This window comes from Sinocyclocheilus rhinocerous, unplaced genomic scaffold (genome assembly GCF_001515625.1).
Source record: "Sinocyclocheilus rhinocerous isolate Xijiao unplaced genomic scaffold, SAMN03320098_v1.1 scaffold831, whole genome shotgun sequence".
Classification (NCBI taxonomy): domain Eukaryota; kingdom Metazoa; phylum Chordata; class Actinopteri; order Cypriniformes; family Cyprinidae; genus Sinocyclocheilus; species Sinocyclocheilus rhinocerous.
Genome location: NW_015641020.1, coordinates 1,187,155 through 1,209,728, shown reverse-complemented (window position 1 = coordinate 1,209,728; position 22,574 = coordinate 1,187,155). Strand labels below are relative to the sequence as shown.

Here is a 22,574-nt window from a genome sequence, read left to right as displayed (position 1 = left end):
TCTGTCGAGACCACCTTCCTTCTGCAGACCATTCCCAGGGGCATGCCCCGTTCCATCCAACAAGGATCTTTCCAAGGGGCCAGGGCTGATACACAGGCCCGGTCTACCTTGACGCGAAGGCGTCCGAGACTCCAGGCGCGGGATGGAACTCATGGTTTCAGCCAGTACTGAAGGGGCCGCATGCGGAGCAGGCCCAACTGTAGTATCAGAGACACCGAGGCCATAAGGCCTAGCATCCTCTGAAACACCTTGAGGGGCGAGAGGCTCCAACTCTAAATGAGGCTGCGAGCTGCTGAATGGCCAGCACACGTTTTGGCGCGGCTATCGCCCTCATTCGGACTGAGTCTAAAACTGTTCCCAGGAACGATATCCGTTGGCTGGGGGACAGCGCGCTCTTGGCAAAATTGACCCTGAGTCCCAGGCATTCTAAGTAACTGAGGAGGAGGGATCTGTGAGATAATAGCTCATCCTCCGATTGGGCCAGAATGAGCCAGTCGTCAAGGTAATTCAGAATGCGGATTCCCGTCTGTCTCAGCGGGCAAAGAGCTGCATCCATGCACTTCGTAAAAGTGCGAGGAGCTAGGGACAGTCCAAAGGGAAAGACCGTGTATTGATAAGCCACTCCCTCGAAGGCGAATCTCAAGAATCGTCTGTGACGGGGGGGCTATCTGGATGTAAAAGTAAGCGTCTTTCAAGTCCAGTGAAAAGAACCAGTCCCCTTGGCATACTTGCGAGAAGATCTGTTTCAATGTAATCATCCTGAACGGCTGTCTCATGAGGGCGCGATTCAGACACCTGAGATCGAGAATGGGCCTTAGGCCGCCATCCTTCTTGGAGACGAGGAAGTAACGGCTGTAGAAGCCTGACTCGCTCTTGGCTGGGGGAACCGTTTCTACGGATCCTTTTGCCAGCAAATTCATCACCTCGGCGCGTAGGACGTGTGCATCGTCGCTCTGAACCAAGGTGGAGACCACACTGCTGAAACACAGGGGTCTTCGAGCAAATTGCAGTGTGTAACCTCATTTTATTATACCCATGATCCAGCTTGACACTCCGGGGATGGCCTGCCAGGCCTCGGCCTGCATGGCAAGTGGCTGGATTGGTTCGAGCGGTGGGCCACCTAGGGGAGACCCGACGCTCGCAATGAGTGGAAGAGGAAATTTGCTCTCTTTTTGAAAATGTTTGTGTTTTATTTTTCCCGCTATAACAGAGGTTAGTTGTGTGGACACGATTAGAACGGGCCCCATGTTCACAACAGTATTTTTGGTCACAAACACACTGCCATCGACACCCGGAACTGAACAGGGTGCTTGGAGGCATAACTGAGGCATTTTGGGGGGTGATCCGGCTGCAGCAAGACTTGGCTCCCTCCTCTTCCTGTCCCGCAGATCAGGATGACGCCTGAGGCGCAGGGTCCAACACTATCTTGGGTCGGGGGCCCTGGCATTTAGGAAACTGGTGGCGTCTGGCCGAGCGGGAGCGCTGGCGAGGCTCGGGCTTAGGAGACGTGGGAGCAACTGGTGGCGCGGGCTTCGCGGGATGCTGAGTCGGCACATTTTTGGGGTGACTAGAAGCAGCCGTAGAGCTGGAGCGCTTTAGCAGGAAGTATCGCATTGCTTGGGACGACTTCTGTGCAGCGGTAAAGTGTTCAGCGAAGCCCTCAACTACAGGTCTAAACAGGCCAGTAGGGGAAACCGGGGAGTCGAGGAAGGGGACCTTATCCGCATACTTGATCTCCGTGAGGTTTAGCCATAGATGGCGCTCCAGCACCACTAGGCTGGCCATTGATCTGCCAATCGCCTGCGCTGTCATCTTGGTGGCGCGTAGAGCCAGGTCGGTCGCACTGCGCAGCTCCTTAAAAGCTGCGGGGTCCGGGCCAGACTCGTCCATGCAACGGAGGAGCTTGGCCTGGAAGACCTGTAAGACCGCCATGGAATGAAGCGCAGAGGCCGCTTGTCCAGCAGACGAGTAGGCTCGTCCGGCGAGAGCTGAAGTCGCCCTACACGGCTTGGACGGGGTGGGCCGCCTTTGCCTTCCAGCCGATGGCAGTGGGTGGGCAGAGATGCGTGGCCACTGACTCATCCAGGGGAGGCAGTCTGTCGTATCCTTTTTCTTCGGCGCCGTCAACTGATGTGAGGGCGGACGAAGATGAGGCACGAAGGCGGGCTGAGTAGGGGGCAAGCCAAGACCTGGTGATCTCGTTGTGGACCTCCGGAAAGAATGGTGAAGCTCGTTGTCAGGGGGCCTGACTGCGCCCCGGCAAGAACCACTCATCCAGGCGGCTGCGGGTGGGCTCCTCCGGCGGAGACCACTCCAAACCCAGCTCCTCCACAGCTTTAGACAGGGCGCGGAAAAGCTCGGCGTCCATGCCCATGCTGGCTGTGCTGGGTTGTGCAGCTGGCAAGGGGGCGGGGTCGACGTACAAGCCTGACAGCTCCTCCGCATCTGAAGCCTCCAACGACATGCTGTCGTCCATGGCGTCACACTCGCTTCCTCCAAATGAGACCAGATCGCTCGCAGCCGCAGAGGGACGCTGGTCTGGGAGGGAGAAGTGGACTGGAGAAACCTCTCTGAGCGGAGAGAGTGAGGCATGTGGGGGCAGTTCCTCTGCCCCGCTGCTTTTTCCTCACAGGCTCCTGGGCGAGAATGGCCGAGCAGGAAGAGGTCTCTCGATCCGCTGCGAGGATTGATCACAGCAAAGGCTTCGTAGTCTCGTAGAGCGAAGATCTAGTAGTCATCGCTGAAGGAGAATAATCTGAGGATCCTATGGCGATGTGCCGCTTATATAGCCAGATGACCCCGCCCATTCTGGCGGGCTTTGGCGGGCTTTACTGCCGAGCCATTGGTTCGTTTTTTATTCACTGCATGAACCAATGGCCGTGTAGTACACTGCGGTATTGAAAGGTTTCAGTCATCGGAGAAAAAGGAGTTTTCCCCAAGCGTCTTAAACAGACGCAGTACGAGTGAAGTATCGATAGGGAACATTTTTTGCAGTGCAGAAACAGCCAATGGAATCAATGGAAGCAATGTTTAATTATTTATTTTATTTAACTGCAAACAAGTTTCTCGGTTGAAATCACATTATCTTTACATAGAGGAGTACATCAAACCTATTTATTTAAAAAGATTTTTCATGATATGTTTTTTTTAATGATCTTTTTGTCTAGGTGGATTTTGAAGAAATGACTGGGCACATGTACACAAGTGATAAGTCAGCTCAGTTTAGCCTTAGAGGCAGGGGAGATTCAGTTCCAGTTCATTACGGCTAGTCTTTATTAATTCAGGAGCTCCAAATTACGTCTGAAAATTGAGTTCAGGGTTGATCTAAACACTAGTTTACCCTTTGGGTAAACCTATAGAAGGCAAAGGGTCGACACGTACATGTTTCTGTCCCTAATAGAGGGGTTCAAGCATCCCCCCCCCACTCATCGATGTAGAGAAATGGTGAAGGAGGCTGTTCTGGAAGGAATAGGTGGCTGTTTATATGCATTTAGCATTATTATGCTTTAACTGGATATGTTAGAATCCATTTAACGTTTAAGTGACATCACTTTACCTGCCTCAGTGAATTTAACAGAAGAATGATTGTACATTCTTCATAGTTTTATTGTTTAGGTGTTGAAGAGAGCACTCAGCGGGACAGCTGATAACTGACTGCTTTCTCTCTAATAAAAAAAATTCCATATCTATCTATCTATCTATCTATCTATCTTTTGTAATGCTATGCATATATTTTCATACAGAAAATAGCACTTTCATAGCACTTTTCATACATGAGCTGCACTCAGTGTGCTTCACATGGGCATAAAAAGAAACATTGACAATTTCAGACAATATCAATGCATTTTACTCAAAAACAGCCTAAGAAGTTCACAAAAGGAAGGAAGGAAGAAAGAAAGAAAGAAAGAAATCAAAGAATACTAAAAAAAATTATTACGGTTTCCAAAAAAATATTAAGTAGCACAACTGTTTTCAACTTTGATGATAATACGAAATGTTTCTTGAGCACCAAATAAGCATATTAAAATAATTTCTGAAGGATCGTGTGACACTGAAGACTGGAATAAATGAAAACAATTCTGAAAGATTGAAAAAATTAAGATTTGCATCACAGAAATAAATTGCATTTTAAAATATATTACTATTGACAACAATTATTTTAAATTGTAATAAGGTTTTATAATATTACTGTCTTAACCATATTTTTGATCAAAGAAGTGCAGCCTTGAACAGCATAAGAGACTTTTAAAAAATATTCAAAATCTTACCCAACCTAAACATTTGAACAGTAGTAAATGTAGTTTAATTGTAATTAACTTAAAGCAGTAAAGTAAATCAAGTAAACATATGTGTTTTTATGTGTGTGTCTATTGAGAAGCTAAAACCGGATTTGTAGATATTTTGATTCAAGTCGACAGACATAGCCTCTCCAGAGATAGACGGATACAGAGCGAGAATGGTATGTAGTCAATTCTTGGGAAGATGGTTGGGAGAGTGCAATGGATGTAAGTTTTTAAGTGTGTCCCTGTGTTTGTAAAAGGCTGTGTTAATGGCTATTTTCTCTTCAAACCCTCTCTTGAATAATTTATCCTCATTTTGATTCACATTCTGCCAAAAGTTAACATGGTCATTAACTTTCTGTGATTCCTACTGCACAGCTTATCCTCTGTCCCTGCCTGTATTCTTCCCATCATCTCATCTCAATGTCTCGAGGTGTTAGCTAGTCGATTGCAGCTCTATTCACTTGAATCTCTCTCTCTATTTCTCTCAATCCTCCTCCAGAATTCATCTATCCATGCTCGCTCATCATTAGTCTGTTTTCCCATCTTCATATTTTGTTTGATGGAGGAGTGAGAAAGTGTGCGTGGACCCCCTGAGTTCTGTTTGCGCTGACTCAACACACATTCACTTATAATTCAGACTCCTGTCACAGACTGATTTGCAGAGGTTGGGATTTCATCTAATTGCATTGTGGGGGCCCTTGCGATGTTTCTGAGGATGGGCAGGGCCGCTCTGTGCTTTCAGGGACTCCCTCATCAGCAGAAAAAGTGATGGGCAGTACGATGGTAAGGGAGGGGGAGGCGTGGTGCGGTCGGGACAGAAGTGTCTCTCTGGGAGTACAAAGTGTAATTAAGAGACTCTTAATGGATCTATTAATGAATGAAACATCCAGGAGCCCATTTGATTGTGTGTATGTGTGTGTGTGTGTGTGTGTGCACTCGTCATCTGCTAACACTGCTTCAATTTAATATGCTTTCTGCGTAAATGAATATGCAAGAGTACATTCTCCAACACTATTATAGCTTCCTTCATTTTTGCCTTACACTAACAGTTCAAATCCAATTAACGCGTGGGAGTATAAAAATCTCGACTCACCCTTTTTCAATCTGTTTGGTTTTATCTTAAAGTTTTTCTTGGAGAAGTTATGGAGTGTTGTGGTAAGCAATATTGTTTCAGAGGTTTATGTCAATTTTCGGTTCCATCTAATTCTGACTGAATAATTATGTTATTAGAGAAACACTATCATTAAATACTGAAGTAACAGCTCTTACTATTAACTAGTTGCTTATTATAGCATGCATATTACAAGCATTTTGGCTGTTTATTATTACTTATAAAGCACATATTAATGGTTTAGTTGGCATGACCATATTTTAGATCCCTTAATCCTATGCCATACCCAAACTTAACAACTACCTTACTAACTATTAATAAGCAGCAATTTAGGAGTTTATTGAGGAAAAAGTCAGAGTTAATAGTTAATTAATTGAATAATTGAGAATTGGTCCCCATAGTGTGACCAATACTGATAAATAGCATTAAACAGCATCGGTGTACTTCTTATGTACATGCAGTGAGTCTGCACTGTAAAAAATGACCGTGAATTTAACGGTAAAAGACTGTAAAAATGCTACAGTAAAAACCTGTTAAATGGTTAACGGTAAATTCCCCTACTATATATGGTGAAAAACTGTATTGGACATTAATTTTACGGTAGTATACCGTTTTTGGAAGTGCAAAAGACCGTATAATTTACAGTGAATAACCGTAAATTACATTACAGAGTTACATTTCAAATTTGACGGTTTTTTGTTGAAATAACTATGTTTCTTCTTAGTTTTTTCTTATCCGTTTTGTATATTAGGGTTGTGTGTTACACCTAATGTTATTAAATGAATGTTTATTGCATTATTTCAGTTTCATGTGTGTAACCATTATGGTGTTTAGTGTTTGTGTGAATGAGACTGTGCTCCTTCTATATATGTTATTATTTAAAAGCTGCTTGTGATGGGCTTTGGTTCATCATGTGACTTTCTCATCACCACCTGCATTTGGTGGTTATCAGTGTATTACAAAGGTACAAAACAGATTTCAGTACTTCAATAGGTTGGTATATTAACATTATATCAGTTAATGAAAGTATGGTATTTAACTGTAAATTTAAGTTAAAACCGTAAAACCTAAAACGTTGCTACCGTATTTTTTTATGGTAAAATTCCGGCAACCACAGCTGCCGTTTTTTTACCATAAATTTTTGGATTTTTTTTTACAGTGTGGTCATCCTCTTTACCAATGATTATTTGGATTTACACTTATACATATTCATATACTTGTTTATATTCAGACTGTGCTGAACTGTTAATAGACAGTAAAGCAGAATAGCTTACAGTTTGTCAGCCTTGAATGGGAACCCATCGCAGCCTCCGCTTGTCCTCTCATTCACCATTAGCTCTTTCCGAGGTCACTAGCTGTATGGTAAACACAGCACCTGAAATATAAACAACTTTTTTTTTTTTTTTACTGCAGGTCACACTGCTATTGTTCCTAATAGGTTCTTAAGCTTTGATTTGCCATATAAATGTTAAATGGCAGTCGAGGGAGGAAGTGGAAGATGTATTTGTGTGTGCTTATGGAGGGGTTAGCATGGTGTATCACTGCTCTGTGTAGGGCGATAATTTTGGCGTTGACAACCAAGTGGAAAAATGAAAGAATGAAGCTTTGGGTTGAATAAATGGTGACGAGGGAGAGAAAGGTTGTCTCTTACATTTTTTAGATTTTTAAACACACTTAAATAATATTTGTTTAAATTGATATGATAATAATATTTGTTTAAATTGATAAGAACAATTCATTGTATTATTGTATTATATCTTGAATTAGGTTTGTTTGTATTACTTCTTTGGCTTTCCCCCCTCATTTTAAGCAGAAGTCTAACACAGTTTAGTGTTGTTTACACTTATAACAAAACAAATAATAATTTTACATGGCAAGAAATAATAATAATAATAAAGATGGTTATTATTATTTTCATATACTGTATACATTCAAAAATACAGTAAAAATTAATATTGTGAAACATTATTACAATTTAAAATAACTGTTTTCTATTTTAACATTATTCCTGTTATGCAACAATGAATTTTCAGCCATTACTCCAGTCTGCAGTGTCACAACATCCAATCCTTCAGAATGAAATAGAAATCTTTTGTAAAATTATAAACATCTTTACTGTCACTTCAATTTAATACAGATCAATTTAATGCAGCCTTGCTAAATAATAAATAAAATGAAATAAAATAAATGTAAAAAAATAAATAAAATAAAATAAATAAATCGCACTAACTCCAAGTGTTTGAACGATATTGCACTCTGGCCACTTATTTTCTTAATCTATACAATTTCACATTCCTTTCACTTTTAAAAGTTGTACTGCATGTCATTACAGTTATCAATGTAAAAAAAAAGTTTCTGTTTGTTTAATTCTTATTTAAGGGATTATAATATTGGGTACTAATGGTGGCAACTTAGTTTGCATTTTATTTTATGATTTCACTGGACTGTGGAGCATTCAGAGTTATAGAAAATTGTGTGACCACAATATGTGCAGAATATTTATTAGAGAGAAGAATAATTCTTAATATAACCCATTTGAATGTATTTTAATGACTGGTAAGAGGTGGATTTACAGTGAACAAATAACAGTTTTTAGGGGAACAGAGATGAACGACAAGAGGGTCTGTTTATTCCTATGATACCAGCTGAAAAATACTTTGCAAGCTAAAGCTAAATAAAAAAATCTTCACCTTTAAATTAGCTTGGAGAACAAGGGCATGCTGTTAATATTATTGAAAACCTACCTTTCTCCCTCTTTTTTTCTTTTACTGAAAAAGCACCTTTTTTTTACCCACACTAACTAAATCCTCTGGGATAAAGTCAGGCAATTAGTTGTGTTTTGTCCAGAATTCCAAGACTGTAATTATTTCATTGATAAGCCTCATTATCATTGCATACAGTCAGGAGCCAGGCTTTACGAAGCTGCCAGACATTTTCTAAGGGGGTTTCCAGATCCCTTCAAGGATACACTTAAGGAAAGCCCTTCCCCTGTGTAGCCTGGAGAGATTTGTGCATGGAATACCTGGCAACCCAGATTTCGCATTACCGCAGTGAATCAATGCAAACGTGGCAGCAATGAATGAATCACCTTTGAGGAGAGTGTGAATGAGAGCAAGAGAGATAGAGGCTGGTGGTCACAGGGGGAAGCCTCCGCATGCGTGTGAGTGTGTGTGTGTGTGTGTGTGTCTGCAGTCTCTGCAGGGTATGTTCTTATCACGTCTAAATGAGAACAAGTAGTGTACATAAATGCAATGAAGACGCATCACAATTTTGAACATGAATCATGTCTTCGTGTGATAACAGATTCATCAAGAGTGATTCAATTATGCAACGATGTCCTTACCTTCTCACATATCACACAAACACATATATTATGTCATCTATAGCATTGCAGCTTGTCCTGAAGATTGATGGTATTCAGAGAGATATTTGTGTGTGTGTGTGTGTGTGTGCATATCAGTTTGTTGATTTCCCTCTATTGCATCAGCATGTTCAGTAATTTCTTGTCATAATTGCTCATTTAGTCTGCATTACAATTATTTTAGTATTAAATGATGTAGTATGTCATATCAATGACTTGATCTCCTCAGCCCACATGAGTTTGAATGCCCTGTAGTACATCATATCACAGCTGTGTTTCTGATGTTAAAGTCTGTATGCACCAAGAGCTTGTAACACTCCAAAGAGAAAGGAAAAATTTAAATCGCATCATATGACCCCTTTAATTGCAATAAATGAACTCACTGCGGCTAAACAAATGAGTGAAAAGAGGGATAAGGTGTGATGTTTTTAGACTGCTAATTGGACCAAAGAGAAGAATAAGGAACAGATTAGATTAATTAAGGAGTATTGATTTATGAGATTAGGCTGAGGGTGTATGGTGTAGAAGATATGATTACAGACTGACCTACAGTGAGAAAGGAAAAGGTCAAGATGAGCAGATGACCTCAGGGGAAAGAGGACAAGGAGAGTGAAAGGGAAAGAGACAGTAAATAAATTAGAGGTCAGGGGAGAGGTTTTTGTTTTGTTTTTCAGTATACACATTTCTGTCCTTTAAAAATATATATACTGTAGGCTATTTAAGCTACTTTAGGCTACTTAAGAAAATAATGTGAATTTATATATTCTGTACAATACAATTAAAAAGTTTTCTGGGAAAAGAAAAGTATTAGATTGGTCAAATTACATATATACTGTACACACGTCTGCGCATACATGCATGCATGCATTGCACATAAATATATAGGTGAGTTTTTTTTGAAAGAAGTCTCTTATGCTCACCAAGGCTGGATTTATTTGATCACAAATACAATAAAAACGGTGAAATTATTGTACTATTGTGAAACATTATTACAATTTATAAAACAGCTCTTTTCTGTTTTAATATATTTTAAAATGTCATTTAATTTCATGTAATGTCATTTAAAAGTCTTTACTGTCACTTTTGATCAAGTTAATGCATCTTTGCTGAATTAAAGTATTAATATATATATATATATATATATATATACTGTATATATATTTATATAAATTTTATATAAAAAATGTAAGTGTACTGACCCTAAACCTTATTTGAATGGTAGTCTATACAATATATAATGTCATGTTATTTTAAGTAAATTTATTTATTTATTTTTATTTTATTATAATTTCTTTAAAGGATGTTTTGAAATTTGTACTGGAAAACAGGACAAAAACCTCTCCACTGACCTCATATTTCTTTAAATTCAAGACTCAATCTCATAATTTTACTTCCCAATTAAATAAATAGAATTTTATTTGATTGTAAAGCAATTAAATGTTTAAGGATCAGTACATTTCAGTAGATCATGCTATTTACTGGTGTTGTTGTATATCCCCATTCTGGCATACTTTCTTGTACATACTATATGAAGTGCTGCATATATTCTCACCATTGTCGTAGTATGTAGTGTCTATTCCTGAAGTTTGTGAGCTGTGATTGAGTCTAAGTGATGAGGTTCTTATACAGTGATGGTTGTCCAGTGCAGGTGAAGTGGCAGGAGGGCGGCCGGTACACTTTGGGTCTCCTGTCGCCATGTTGATGCCGGCTGCTTCGGATGATGTCGTCACGTTCTGACATCTCCGGCTGCCTGCCCAGCATGTCGTGAGCAAGTTCTAATTTAGAACGTCAGAATTAATACATACACACAATCATTAGAGCGGAACATTATGCACAACTAAACTCTAAAAGCTACAACACATATGCACACTTCTTGCTCAGGAAAACTATGTGAAGAATACCTCAAATATTGCTGCTTATTAAAAATAATCTCTGTTTAACTTAAAAAGTAGCAAGAGGGAATTGATAGGTGCTCTCTTTTACCATGGTTGTATAAGCACACACATTCAGAAAATATAAAATCTAGTCTTAAAACTGTCATTTGTAAGTGTTTATCCCTAGATTAGGGCCAAGACATGTTAGTCAACCTGAAATAGTATTGTTGCATGTGAATGAAGGACTGAGTAAATGAAAGTGAAGGGAGGAACAAATACGCAGGCCAGCTGTTTTCTTGCTTTTTATGACTTCTGACATCGCCAGTGAGAGAGAGAGAGAGAGAGAGAGAGAGAGAGAGAGGGAGTGGGAATGGCTGCGAGAGAGCAAAAGAACATGGGCGAGAAGGGAGGAGAAGGACAGAGTGCGGGAAAGAGCCAGCTCAGCACTTTCTAGAGGCCAGGGCGCAGGAAAGAAGAGAGGCTGGTGGACCTGGGAAGAGAAAGAAAGCAGACACAGGGACACACATGCACACACACTTCTCACAGGCTAATTGCTTCCCTCTCTTTTCATCTCTCTCTCTATTTGCTGACACTTTGGGTGAGGTTAATACAGCAGGATGGCAGTGTCAGGAACAACTGTTGTTCTGTGTCTGCGTCTTGGAGATTAACAATAGAACAATACCTCATGGCAGAATAGAGCAAGACTCCTTACAAGACACCCACCGGGGCATCATGCACCTTTTTATTTGAAGGGTGAAATAGGCGGCTAATTGCTTCCCTCTCTTTTCATCTCTCTCTCTATTTGCTGACACTTTGGGTGAGGTTAATACAGCAGGATGGCAGTGTCAGGAACAACTGTTGTTCTGTGTCTGCGTCTTGGAGATTAACAATAGAACAATACCTCATGGCAGAATAGAGCAAGACTCCTTACAAGACACCCACCGGGGCATCATGCACCTTTTTATTTGAAGGGTGAAATAGGCATATACATATATATATATGCAGTGGCGTGCACAGACCTCCGGAGTGTCATGGGAAAAAAATCAAGATCTGAGGGCAGATGGGATCCCCTCGATAGAAACCATGGTCCGGGGGGTGGTTTGTCCCCCTCGAGTTCCAGGGGTACCTATAGGACTGATAGGGCACCTTCGTGTTGCCAGTTAAAGGTGGGGCTCAGCCTTGGTGAGCATAAGAGCCTTAAAAACATTAAAAAATCTTACTGGCCCTAAACATTTGAACAGTAGTGTGAGATAAACTTTATTTATAGCCATGTGAGATTTGAGAGACATGAGGGTACGTAAATCTCAACAGAAACAAACGGTCTGCTGAAGAATTTTTAGACATGTGAGTGTGTGATTTCTGCCAAAGCATTTTAGACAAACACTTCTTTTTACCAACAATAATTGTGCAAATTAATTATTCAGATTCAAATCATTTTATTTGAAAGTTGCATTCAAGCTCAAAAAAACTGAAGGAGGTTTGAAAGGGTTTTATGTTAGCATTAGAGGAAAAACTGGAAAGTGATGCACACACAGCAGACTGTCTCGGACGTGAGATGTGTGTCTATGCAGCGGTAATGGTCATTAACTAATGCATGGTGGGAGTGTGTAAGGCAAAGAGAGCTTTGGGTCAGAAGGCACTGACGCAAATACTCACACCAGACCAGCCCTCTATCATCACATCATCTGTTTCTGTCACGCTGTGTGCCAGCATGACCACACACACATACATAAAAAGCCATTGCAGTTACACAAGCAGCGGGATGCTGGTGTGCAAACCTTCTGTAGCATCTAAAGTAATGTATAAAGCGTAAGTCGTGCAAGGACAGATGGAGGTATCTGGGTTGCTGTGTCCTGAGGTGAATGTTCAGCGAGCTCTGGATGAATCAAAAGAGAGAAGAAAAGGTGCCTGGATTGGTTTTGTTAAGCCCTGTTCACACTGGCAGTGATTTTATCACTGGAGGTCACCAAGTTACTGTGTTGTTGGTCACTAGTTGGTTTTTCTGGAGTTGGATGCATAACCAAACATGATTGGTGGGCTGTGTAACTGAAATGTTTAGAATTTGACAGCAAAGAATTGGAAGGGTAAGATTATTTTTTGGAATTTGGGAAGTTTTCTTGATGCTAAAAATGCAATAGAGGCATACAGTATATATAAATACAGAAGTGCATAATGAATGAATGTAACTCAGAATATCAACAATCTCTGACACGGTTTTCCCACACATATTTTTTTAAATCTATCGCATAGTGGACAGAGGCAAATCATTAAAAATTAAATTGTAGAGTAAATGTTACTTGAAAAGTAACATTTGCTTTCCTGCTTATAACATTACAGTGTCATTCATCTTCTTTCTTTCTTTCTTTCTTTCTTTCTTTCTCAGTGATGTCTTATCTTTTCCTCTCATCTCTTTACTGTGTTATTCTCACTTTGTTCTCTGGTGGCAGCTGCTTTTCTTCTCCATCTCTCCCCTTTCACTGCATTCTCTCATCCCGCTATCGGCAGGCCTCAGACATGTCCCAGCTCGTTTAGACACAAATCATTAAGCTTTACAGAGGAAAAAAGGCCCATTAGTCCAACTTTAATTAATCCCAAACTGCACATTACTGTCTGTTGTGACCTCTATGTATATGTATGTGGCTGTTTTTCTTGACATTCCCTGCATTTACATCCATTGACAGACAGACTGATAGATAGAATGAATGAACAATAAAATCTAACGATGGATGGATGGAAATATGGATGATAGAGGTAGATTTGAATGGATGGATAGAACGATACAATGATCTAACGATGATAGAGAGATATGGATGGATGGATGGATGGATGGATGATAGAGGTAGATTTGAATGGATGGATAGAACGATACAATGATCTAACGATGATAGAGAGATATGGATGGATGGATGGATGATAGAGGTAGATTTGAATGGATGGATAGAACGATACAATGATCTAACGATGATAGAGAGATATGGATGGATGGATGTGGGTGGATACAGAAATTAGAAAGGACGATGGAATAATACAATGATCTAACAATTGATGGATGGATGGATGGATGGTTGGATGGATGGAGATAGATCTGAATGAATGGGTGGATGTAGGGATAGAGATAGATTTGTATGGATGGATAGAATTATACAATGATCTAATGATGTATGGATGTATGGATGGATCTGAGTTTGGGTCAGTTGTTTGGTGAGAAATGTGAGAGTTGTTCCCATGGTAAGTGATTGATTGTCCAGCTAAACATTGTCATGACAGCCTTGGATAAAACACAGCCCCGCCCCCCTTCATTACGCACAGTCACATTAGGCCACAGGGAGCGTCCACTGTAATTTTATGCACTTTAGCCCAATACGTCCTCTGAATATGAAGCACGCATTTGTACGCTTCCACTCCTGTTAGCTTGGCACAGACAATATTGTGCCTGACAAGTATGTTTTTGTAATTCTGCGCAAAACAAGTAGTCTGCAGGTTTTTAATATGAAGAGGCAGTTGAGAAGAATCAGAATTATGTTTATAAGATGATCTGATTTACATGATTTTAGTTTTGTTGAGTGGGACTGTTTTGTTGAATTTAAACTACGTATTTGCTGTACATTTAAATAGCTTTTGACTTTTGAGCTTTTGAGTTATTCATCTATTAGTAGTTCTGCATTGCACATTTTTACTTTTTACAGTGTACAGTGGACATTTTTAACTCTTAATAGGATTTCTTACAAAGTTCTTTTGCTTCCATCATTGAAATGTGCAATAACTACCATTCAAAAGTTTGGGGTCTTAAGATTTTTAAAAATGTTTTTGAAAGAAGTCTCATGCTCACCGAAGCTGCATTTATTTGCTAGAAATACAGTAAAAATGGTAATATTGTGAAATATTGTTGCACTGTAAAATATTTTTTTATTTGAATATATTTTAAAATGTCATTTATTCCTGTGATGGCAAAGCTGAATTTTCAGCAACCATTACTCTAGACTTCAGTGTCACATGATCCTTCAGAAATCATTCTCATATGCTGATTTGGTGCTCAAGACACATTTCTTATTTTTATCAATGTTGAAAATAGTTGCTTAAGTGCTGCGTAATATTTTTGAGGAAACAGTTTTCACAGTTTTCTGAAAAACTTTTAGCATTTTTCAGCAACTTTTTTCAGCATTTTTAGATGAATAGAAACTTCAAAAGAACAGCTTTTATTTGAAATAGAAATCTTTTATAACAATGTCTTTGCTGTAACTTTTGATCAATACTGAATTTTAATTTGTTTAAAAAAAAAAATCTCACTAACCTCAAACTGAAACTGTAAATATTGATGAAATGACACTTCTTACTGTCACAAAAATAAACTGACTTTTTATTTCTAACGGTCAGAGAACTGCAAGAAAACGATAATCAAAAACGGTGTGTTTTTGGCACAAACAAATTGTAAATGGACTTCAAGAAAAAAGATTTGACAAAATCTATGATATGACCCCTTTAATGTGCTCACGTAAATGCTGGATAATAAATGCAGTCTTATTTTTGTTTGTGTCTCTCTTCGTTTCTCTCCTCCTCTCTCCCTTTCTTTCCCAGAATGAAATATGGCAGTGGAGGAGCCAGACTTTTGTTAGGATCTGTTGTGCCTGAAAGCTTTATCGATGCTTTGCGTGAAGTATGAGAGTCTTCCTCTTTTATTTAGCGCGTGAATGTCTTCCAATAAAATAACTGTGCCATAACTTCTGCCCACTCTCTTGTTCTCCCTCTGTAACACTCGTTCACTTTTCTCTCCCCCACGGGAAGGCGACAACTCCATCTCCAGCTGATTGGTTGATGTATGGTGTTATTTAGAGAGATGCAAAACCACATAACTCACCCTGACGGGGCTTATAGGAGAGATAGTGAGGCACAGAGAAGGGAAAGGAGATCTCTAACCAGGTGATGTCGCCGGTGTGCCAATGTGTCTGTGTAACTTTTGTTGAAGCCTAGGCTCTTGGCAGACTGGCATCCCTGAGCGGACGCACTCAAACACACATCAATATCACCCATCAGGAGTGCCCTTCACACCCTCTGTCCCGGGAGATGGGGTTTATGGTTATGCAGTGCAAACTGAAGACAGAGAGGGCTTGTGTATCAGTGCCGCTCTGTGTGTGGCTTTCAAAGCGTGTCACGGCAGCGCTACTAAAGAAGCTGACAAAGACGGATCTGCGGGGAATTTCCTACACAACCCGAATCAACCCGAGTCGGAGGAGATGAAGGAAATGTGCCTTATCGCGGCAGAATATGCCGGTTTAATCTGTGAATATCTTTATTTGCCACCTCTTTGCTTTGTGTGGAGCCTTTAATGCAAAAGCGCACACATATTTCTTTCCCGGCTTCTGTGAGCGGTGATTTGTCTGTGGACTGTGGCGGTGGCAGCCAGACACTGTGCCATGTAGCTGAATGTTAAAACTGTAGTTTGGTCCCTCAGGGCCTCACCTTCAGAACTGATCAATGGACAATAGCAAATAGAGGCCTGCAGAGAGAAAGTCCAAACTATTTCTGTAGTGTTTTACATAGAGGGAGTGCTGAGAGGAAATGGGAGAGGCACAGAGAGTGAACGTTTGTGAAAAAAGAGTGACAAAAAGAAAAAGAGTTTGCTAAAAGCACTAACGCTGAAAAGTTTGGGGTCAGTAAGATTTTTTTTTTTAACGCTCAATAAGGCTGCATTTGTTTGCAGTAATAATGTGACATATTATTACAATTTAAAATAGCAGTTTCTATATTAATATTTATTTAATGTAATTTATCCCTGTGACAGCAAAGCTGGATTTTCAGCAGCCATTACTCCAGTCTTCAGCATCACACGATCCTTCAGAAATCATTCTAATATGCTGATTTGGAAACACTTCTTATTTTCATACATGTGTTTTTTTTTTGTTTTGTTTTTTTGCATTTTTCTAATATATTATTATTTATTATATATTATTCACATTTTTTCTCTATCTAGACTTCTCTGAGCAGCTGCCGCAACAATAGACACTTTACCTGTCATCTGTGCTTTTAATGAGATTGCTTAATATTTAAAAAGCAGCCTGTTTACACTTAAAATACACTGTGTGTTATTTTTGTAGAAGATTTGTTGAACGTAGTTACATAACAAACACCATTTGCACACACATTTAAAATAGCTTTGCTTTTATTCACTTCAGATTTTCAGACAGTGCACTTTAATGTTAATATTATTTATAATATTAAAAATATAATTTCTATAAATATATGCCAGTTTAGTTACCATTAGAAATTAAACAACTGTATGCACATCCATAGCTGTTAGTTTCCTACACAGTTTTGATCATTGGTTATGTGGTTTTAATGTACAAGCTTTAGCACAGTGACATCTCATAATATTGCCTTCATTTTCCTTTTCCATTACCACTGTCCCAAGCGGTTTTACACAGATCTCCAACAGACTGCTATAGTTCATTTGAACATCTATCACCTCACTTCTCCTTCAGAAAACCATAAAGCCAGAAGATATTTTATTTGGTCTTTTTAATTTTTAGTAACCCTTCTATAGCAGAGCGGTGAGCCCTCTCTTAGCAGATAGCCCAAAATGTCCCTTTAAAAATTGCTGTAGAAGTACCATGGTACAGTGGTATCAGATGGGACCGTGGTACTTTAATATGCTGTATACCATGGTACTGAATGATTGCCATATTTTGTACCATATTATTTAAAGGGATAGTTCACACAAAATTGAAAATTCTGTCATCATTTACTCCTCGTCTTTCCAAACATGCATGACTTTCTATCTTCTGTGGAACACAAAATAAGTTATTTTGACTTCCATTTGTATGGTCAAAAAATATAATGGAAGGCAATGGGAACCTAAACTGATTTTCTTCAACGTATCTTTTTTTGTGTTACACAGAAGAAAGAAATCACAGGTTTGGAATGACATGAGGGTGAGTAAACTATGACAGGACTGCCATTTTGGGGTGGACTTATTTGTCAGTGTTTACAAAGTTCAGTTTTGCATCTCTTTCTAGAATGAGTTTAGATCATGTTATAACAGTTCACTGAACTCTTTTGTGTAGTCCGTTTTGTTGGTGCTGTAAACTCTGAGAAGAAAGACAGAGAATCCCTGAATGTTTTGTTCCTGTTATTACACCACAGTCCATTGTCCAGTACAGACAGAAACAACTTCTCATCTTCCTAATGTGCTTTGTAAACATGAATGCTTGTTTTTGAGTTTGTTATGGCTGACACTGTGTCTTTTGAGATAAGCTGTAAAATTAAAGACACATCAACTGGTTTGTGCTTGTTAGTGTGTGTGTGTGTGTTTTGGTTTCTGTCTTTCTTAATTCAGTCATCCTGATATAACCTCCACTTTCTATTGTACCACCAGCATGTATCTTTCAAGATGCATTGAGATGTTTCTTATTCTAGCATACATGTTTAATGAAATGTTCTCTCTTTTTTTCTCAGAGCCTCAGCTGAAAGGTATTGTCACACGTCTGTACTGTCGGCATGGCTTCTACCTGCAGATGTTACCCGATGGCACCTTGGACGGTACAAAGGACGAAAACAGCTCCTTCTGTAAGTGTGTGCTCGTAGATATGTGGGTGTGTGCGTCTGTGCGTGTGCTCAAATCTTTTTTGAACACATTTTAAGAGCTTTACAAAATCCTGTTAACCTTACCTGAACTCACTATCACATTGCAACCCTCAGATTGTAATGGCAAACAAACATCAAAGTGTGGCAGGTCTCTCTCTTGTCTGCCTGTGTCTGCTCCTGTGTAGTATAATACCTTGCCCTCCTCACAGCAGTGTAAAGCAGCATCCACATCAGCCAGATATGTGCGATGTCCTTTTCACAGCACGTTTAGGAGAAGTTTTTGTTCCGAGGTTGCTCTATCATAGCCCAAGAGACCTAATGGAGACCAGGCTTGGGCAAAGTTTAGAACTGAACTGGTTCATCTTCAATTTGGTTGTATGATTGTTCTGGTTCATCTTCAATTCATGAATGTGAATTTGAATTGAATTGGTCACAAATTACATTTGTTACATTACAAATTACTATCTATCTATCTATCTATCTATCTATCTATCTATCTACCTACCTACCTATCTATCTATCTATCTATCGTTCTATCCATCTATCATTCTATCATTCTATCCATCTATCATTCTATCCATCTATCGTTCTATCTATCTATCGTTCTATTGTTCTGTCATTCTATTTATCATTCTATCTACCATTCTATCTATCTATTGTTCTATCATTCTATCTATCTAGCAATCTATCTATCGTTCTGTTGTTCTATCTGTCCGTATGGCCTATTCTTTTTTCAAAACGTTTAAAGGCTTTATTAACCCAATATTCAACACTGTCTTGACAAAAATGTTTCTTGGAATTTCAGTTATTTAAATTCATCCTTGTACCTTCAAATTTGAATTGAAGGTCTAAATTCAAAATTATTTTATATTCAGGAACATCACTGACATTTGCTTGCAGTTTTGGCATCTTGGAAAATCTGAGCACAGTTAAAGATATTTTTGAGAGCCCAGAAGAGGCACATGTGAGATGACTCGGCTCTTTTTCTCATAAGAAAACATGTGAAGTGGGGAGGCATCAGCAAAAGGTCTCAGTTTGCTCTTTGTTTAATTTAATTGCTGCAGAAGATAATAATTTCATATATTAATGAGATCTCATCTACTCAGCTTTTTATTTCCTAATGTACCTAATGTTCGGGTCCTAATGTACAGTATGGGCTCTTCTAAAATACGCAGCACTCTTCTCATAAATTACATGTTGCCCTCGTGAGACGCATTTCTGAGCGCAGCCAAACAGATGCCCCATAATGTCTTTTTAATATGGGAACATAATAAACAAAACAAAACAGTCAAATCCCTCAAGGTTTTTCCACTTTTTACTGCAGATGTCTTGAAATCCTTCCAGAGGCAAAACTGTTATGTCAGTCGATAAAAGGATTTTCGTAAGTGTTTCTATCCATAAATCTTGCATAGCAGTCATTTAACGGTGGCTTGTCGGCTGATTCAGTGCAGGTGAGGTGTGTGTCAGATATTGTGTAAGTGTGTGTTCGCTGTAGTAGGTTTGACAGAGAGGAACCATCTGGGAACAGCTGTGTGGTTTGTGTTGGAGACAGTGCGAAAGTTAAATAACTTTTTTATAGAGCTAATTAAAAGGTGAAAGAAAAAGAAAGCAAGTGGCAGAGCTGTATGATTGCTGTCTAGACTTTATGGTTATTATATACGGATTGTGCACTGAGGTGAGAGAAAGGTGAAATTGCTATGTTAACTGATGTACAGTTTGCTTTGCTTCCTGAAATTAGGCCTGAACCTGTTCTGGAGAAAGGCTGAGTGTGGGTCAGGATTTGTCTACATTATGAACATAGCCATTGCTAGACCTTGTTTATTTGGTAGACCATCCCTGCCTTTCAAACTCAGATTTAAAGAGATAGTTTACTCACAAATGAAGATATTTTGATGTTGCTGTCTAGACTTTATGGTTATTATATACGGATTGTGCACTGAGGTGAGAGAAAGGTGAAATTGCTATGTTAACTGATGTACAGTTTGCTTTGCTTCCTGAAATTAGGCCTGAACCTGTTCTGGAGAAAGGCTGAGTGTGGGTCAGGATTTGTCTACATTATGAACATAGCCATTGCTAGAACTTGTTTATTTGGTAGACCATCCCTGACTTTCAAACTCAGATTTAAAGAGATAGTTCACTCACAAATGAAGATATTTTGATTAATGTTTCAGTATTTTTTGGTCCACTGAGTCATTGGGGTCCAAATTAACATTTGACCTCATCAATTTACATTGTATGAATAAAAAACACTGAAACATTCTTCAGAATCTTCTTTCATGTTCCACAGAAGAAAGAAAGTCAAACGGGTTTGGAACAACATGAGTGTGAGTAAATGATGACAGAATCTCCTCAAAGTAGGGCTGCACAATTAATCAAGTGGCAATTAATCGTTCAAAGTCCACTTATGTTATTCTGTGTACTTAAGATGCTTTTTTTTCCTACGTGTTATCTTAAGAGTTTTTCCATTGTTTTAATTTTAGTTTTAGTATAACACTATAATACCATTTATATTTTTACTTTTTTTATAATTTAAAGAAGAAACCAATCCGATGTATAGTTGACATCTGAGGGTGAATACTATAGAAAAGCACTAAAAGTTTTTCAGTTAGAGTGTTTTCAGCTTGTTTATTTTCATATAAAAATACAGCATGCAGTTGCATCAAACAATGGTATAAACATCATTCAATGTAAATTGTGATAATCGTAATTAATAATCGCAATTACAATTTCAAGGGAATAATCGACAATTATGATTTTTGTCATAATCGTGCAGCCCTACCTCAAAGCATAATATATTAGTACCATATCATATATTTTTATTGTATAGGCCATTATTGAACATTGTGTTGTTGCATCAAAATGTGAGGTAAACAGACAGGAGACAATGGAAACAAATTTTAGCAGTGATGGCATAGAAGAACCATTTAGAGTTCTCCAAAGAACCAGTAAACAGTTCTTAATAGAAAGTTTTTTTTCTCTTAGTGTGAAGAACATTTTAATAATCTAAAAAAACCTTTTGTGCTGTTGAAAGATTCCATGTTAAAGCTTCTTATTTTAAGTTAATATTTCATAGTGCATGTTCATTCCTCTGTTTTGGTGTGGGTGTTCACATTTGCTGTGTAACAGGATCAAGAAAGAGCAGAGAACATTGACAGACCTCTGCTACACACATCCATCTCTCTCTTTCTCTCTTTCTCTGTCTATCTGTCTCTTTGACTGAGGTCAGATGTTAGAGGTGTGTCCTCTCATTAGCAGTGAGGGGGTCTCGGTGAAGCTGCTCTTTATGCACCACACTGCTGCGTATGCTGATTAGTCCCAAAAACTGCCAAATCAGCACAGAATAAATAATTAACATGCTCTAATTCATATATGGAACCCCTCTGTTATAATGGTATACAATTCCATCATTAAACAGACAAACAACTTTCATGCTCTGATCCATTCTGATAAATTCCATAGAATGACTTTGGAAACTTCCATGGTCGGTTAGCATGTAAAGCAACAGTTTACTAAGTGATGAGAGAGTCCAGCTCAAGAGCACTATGGAGAAACTCTCTAGTTCGTGACTCACACCTGTGTTAACACACGCTATGGCTTTCGTTGTGAAAAATCCTAGATGCTGAATTCTCTTGCTTTCTATAGGATACATCACAAAAAGTAGACACTGTAGTTGGTGGCTGGCTATGCTGATGGATTTAAAATTCATGTTTACTTGTTTTGAGCTACCCAATGCTACATAGCCTTCCCATCATGCACCTCTCTGATCTTTATATTGGCCTCAGAACCAGGCCTAACCTAAAAGCCTTAATAAAAACTCAGTTTGCATGCATAAGCTCCTGCAAACATGCTCAGTATTTGTGAACAAGGATAGTAATCTCTGTGAAGGGTTCATGTTCTCCAATTCATCTACTTTAAGATAGGGAACATAATTTTTTCTTGAATTTATTCAAGCAAACTTTGTAGTTCTACACAGATTAGCACCAGGTCCCCAGATGGCACAGTGCTTGTCCCGGCAATTCCCAGCAAAGCCAAAAGAACAGCTGGTATGGCAGTGATAGGTGTTTCATCACAGAGCGTGTGCCCCCTTGGAGGGAAGGGTACGGACTGATGGACTAGCACTCCTCCTTTCATTTTCATCTTGACTTGAACCACAGGTTGATTATGTAATGTCTTAATGAGCAAAATGGGGGAGGTGTGTGTTTGTGTGTGTGTGTGTGTGTTCTCCTCACCTTCAGCCAGTGAACATCTTGAGCTGATCATGCATTTCACCCAAGTACTTACACTTGAAAAGATAAGAGAGAGAGAGTCAGGTGGAGTTGGTTTCTTTGCAACTAAATTTGATTCCTTATTACAGCATTTTTCTACTT

The 22,574-nt window shown here is 39.2% G+C and overlaps 1 protein-coding gene across 1 annotated transcript in view; it reads left to right on the top strand.

Annotated features, from left to right (window-relative positions):
• LOC107753963 (fibroblast growth factor 11-like) overlaps positions 1 to 22,574 on the top strand; it is a 58,574-nt gene that overhangs the window by 17,848 nt on the left and 18,152 nt on the right. Inside the window, exon 3 of the mRNA XM_016570255.1 lies at positions 18,079 to 18,189. Within this exon, the coding sequence (XP_016425741.1) occupies positions 18,079 to 18,189 (111 nt within the window). The remainder of the gene's footprint in view (positions 1 to 18,078; positions 18,190 to 22,574) is intronic.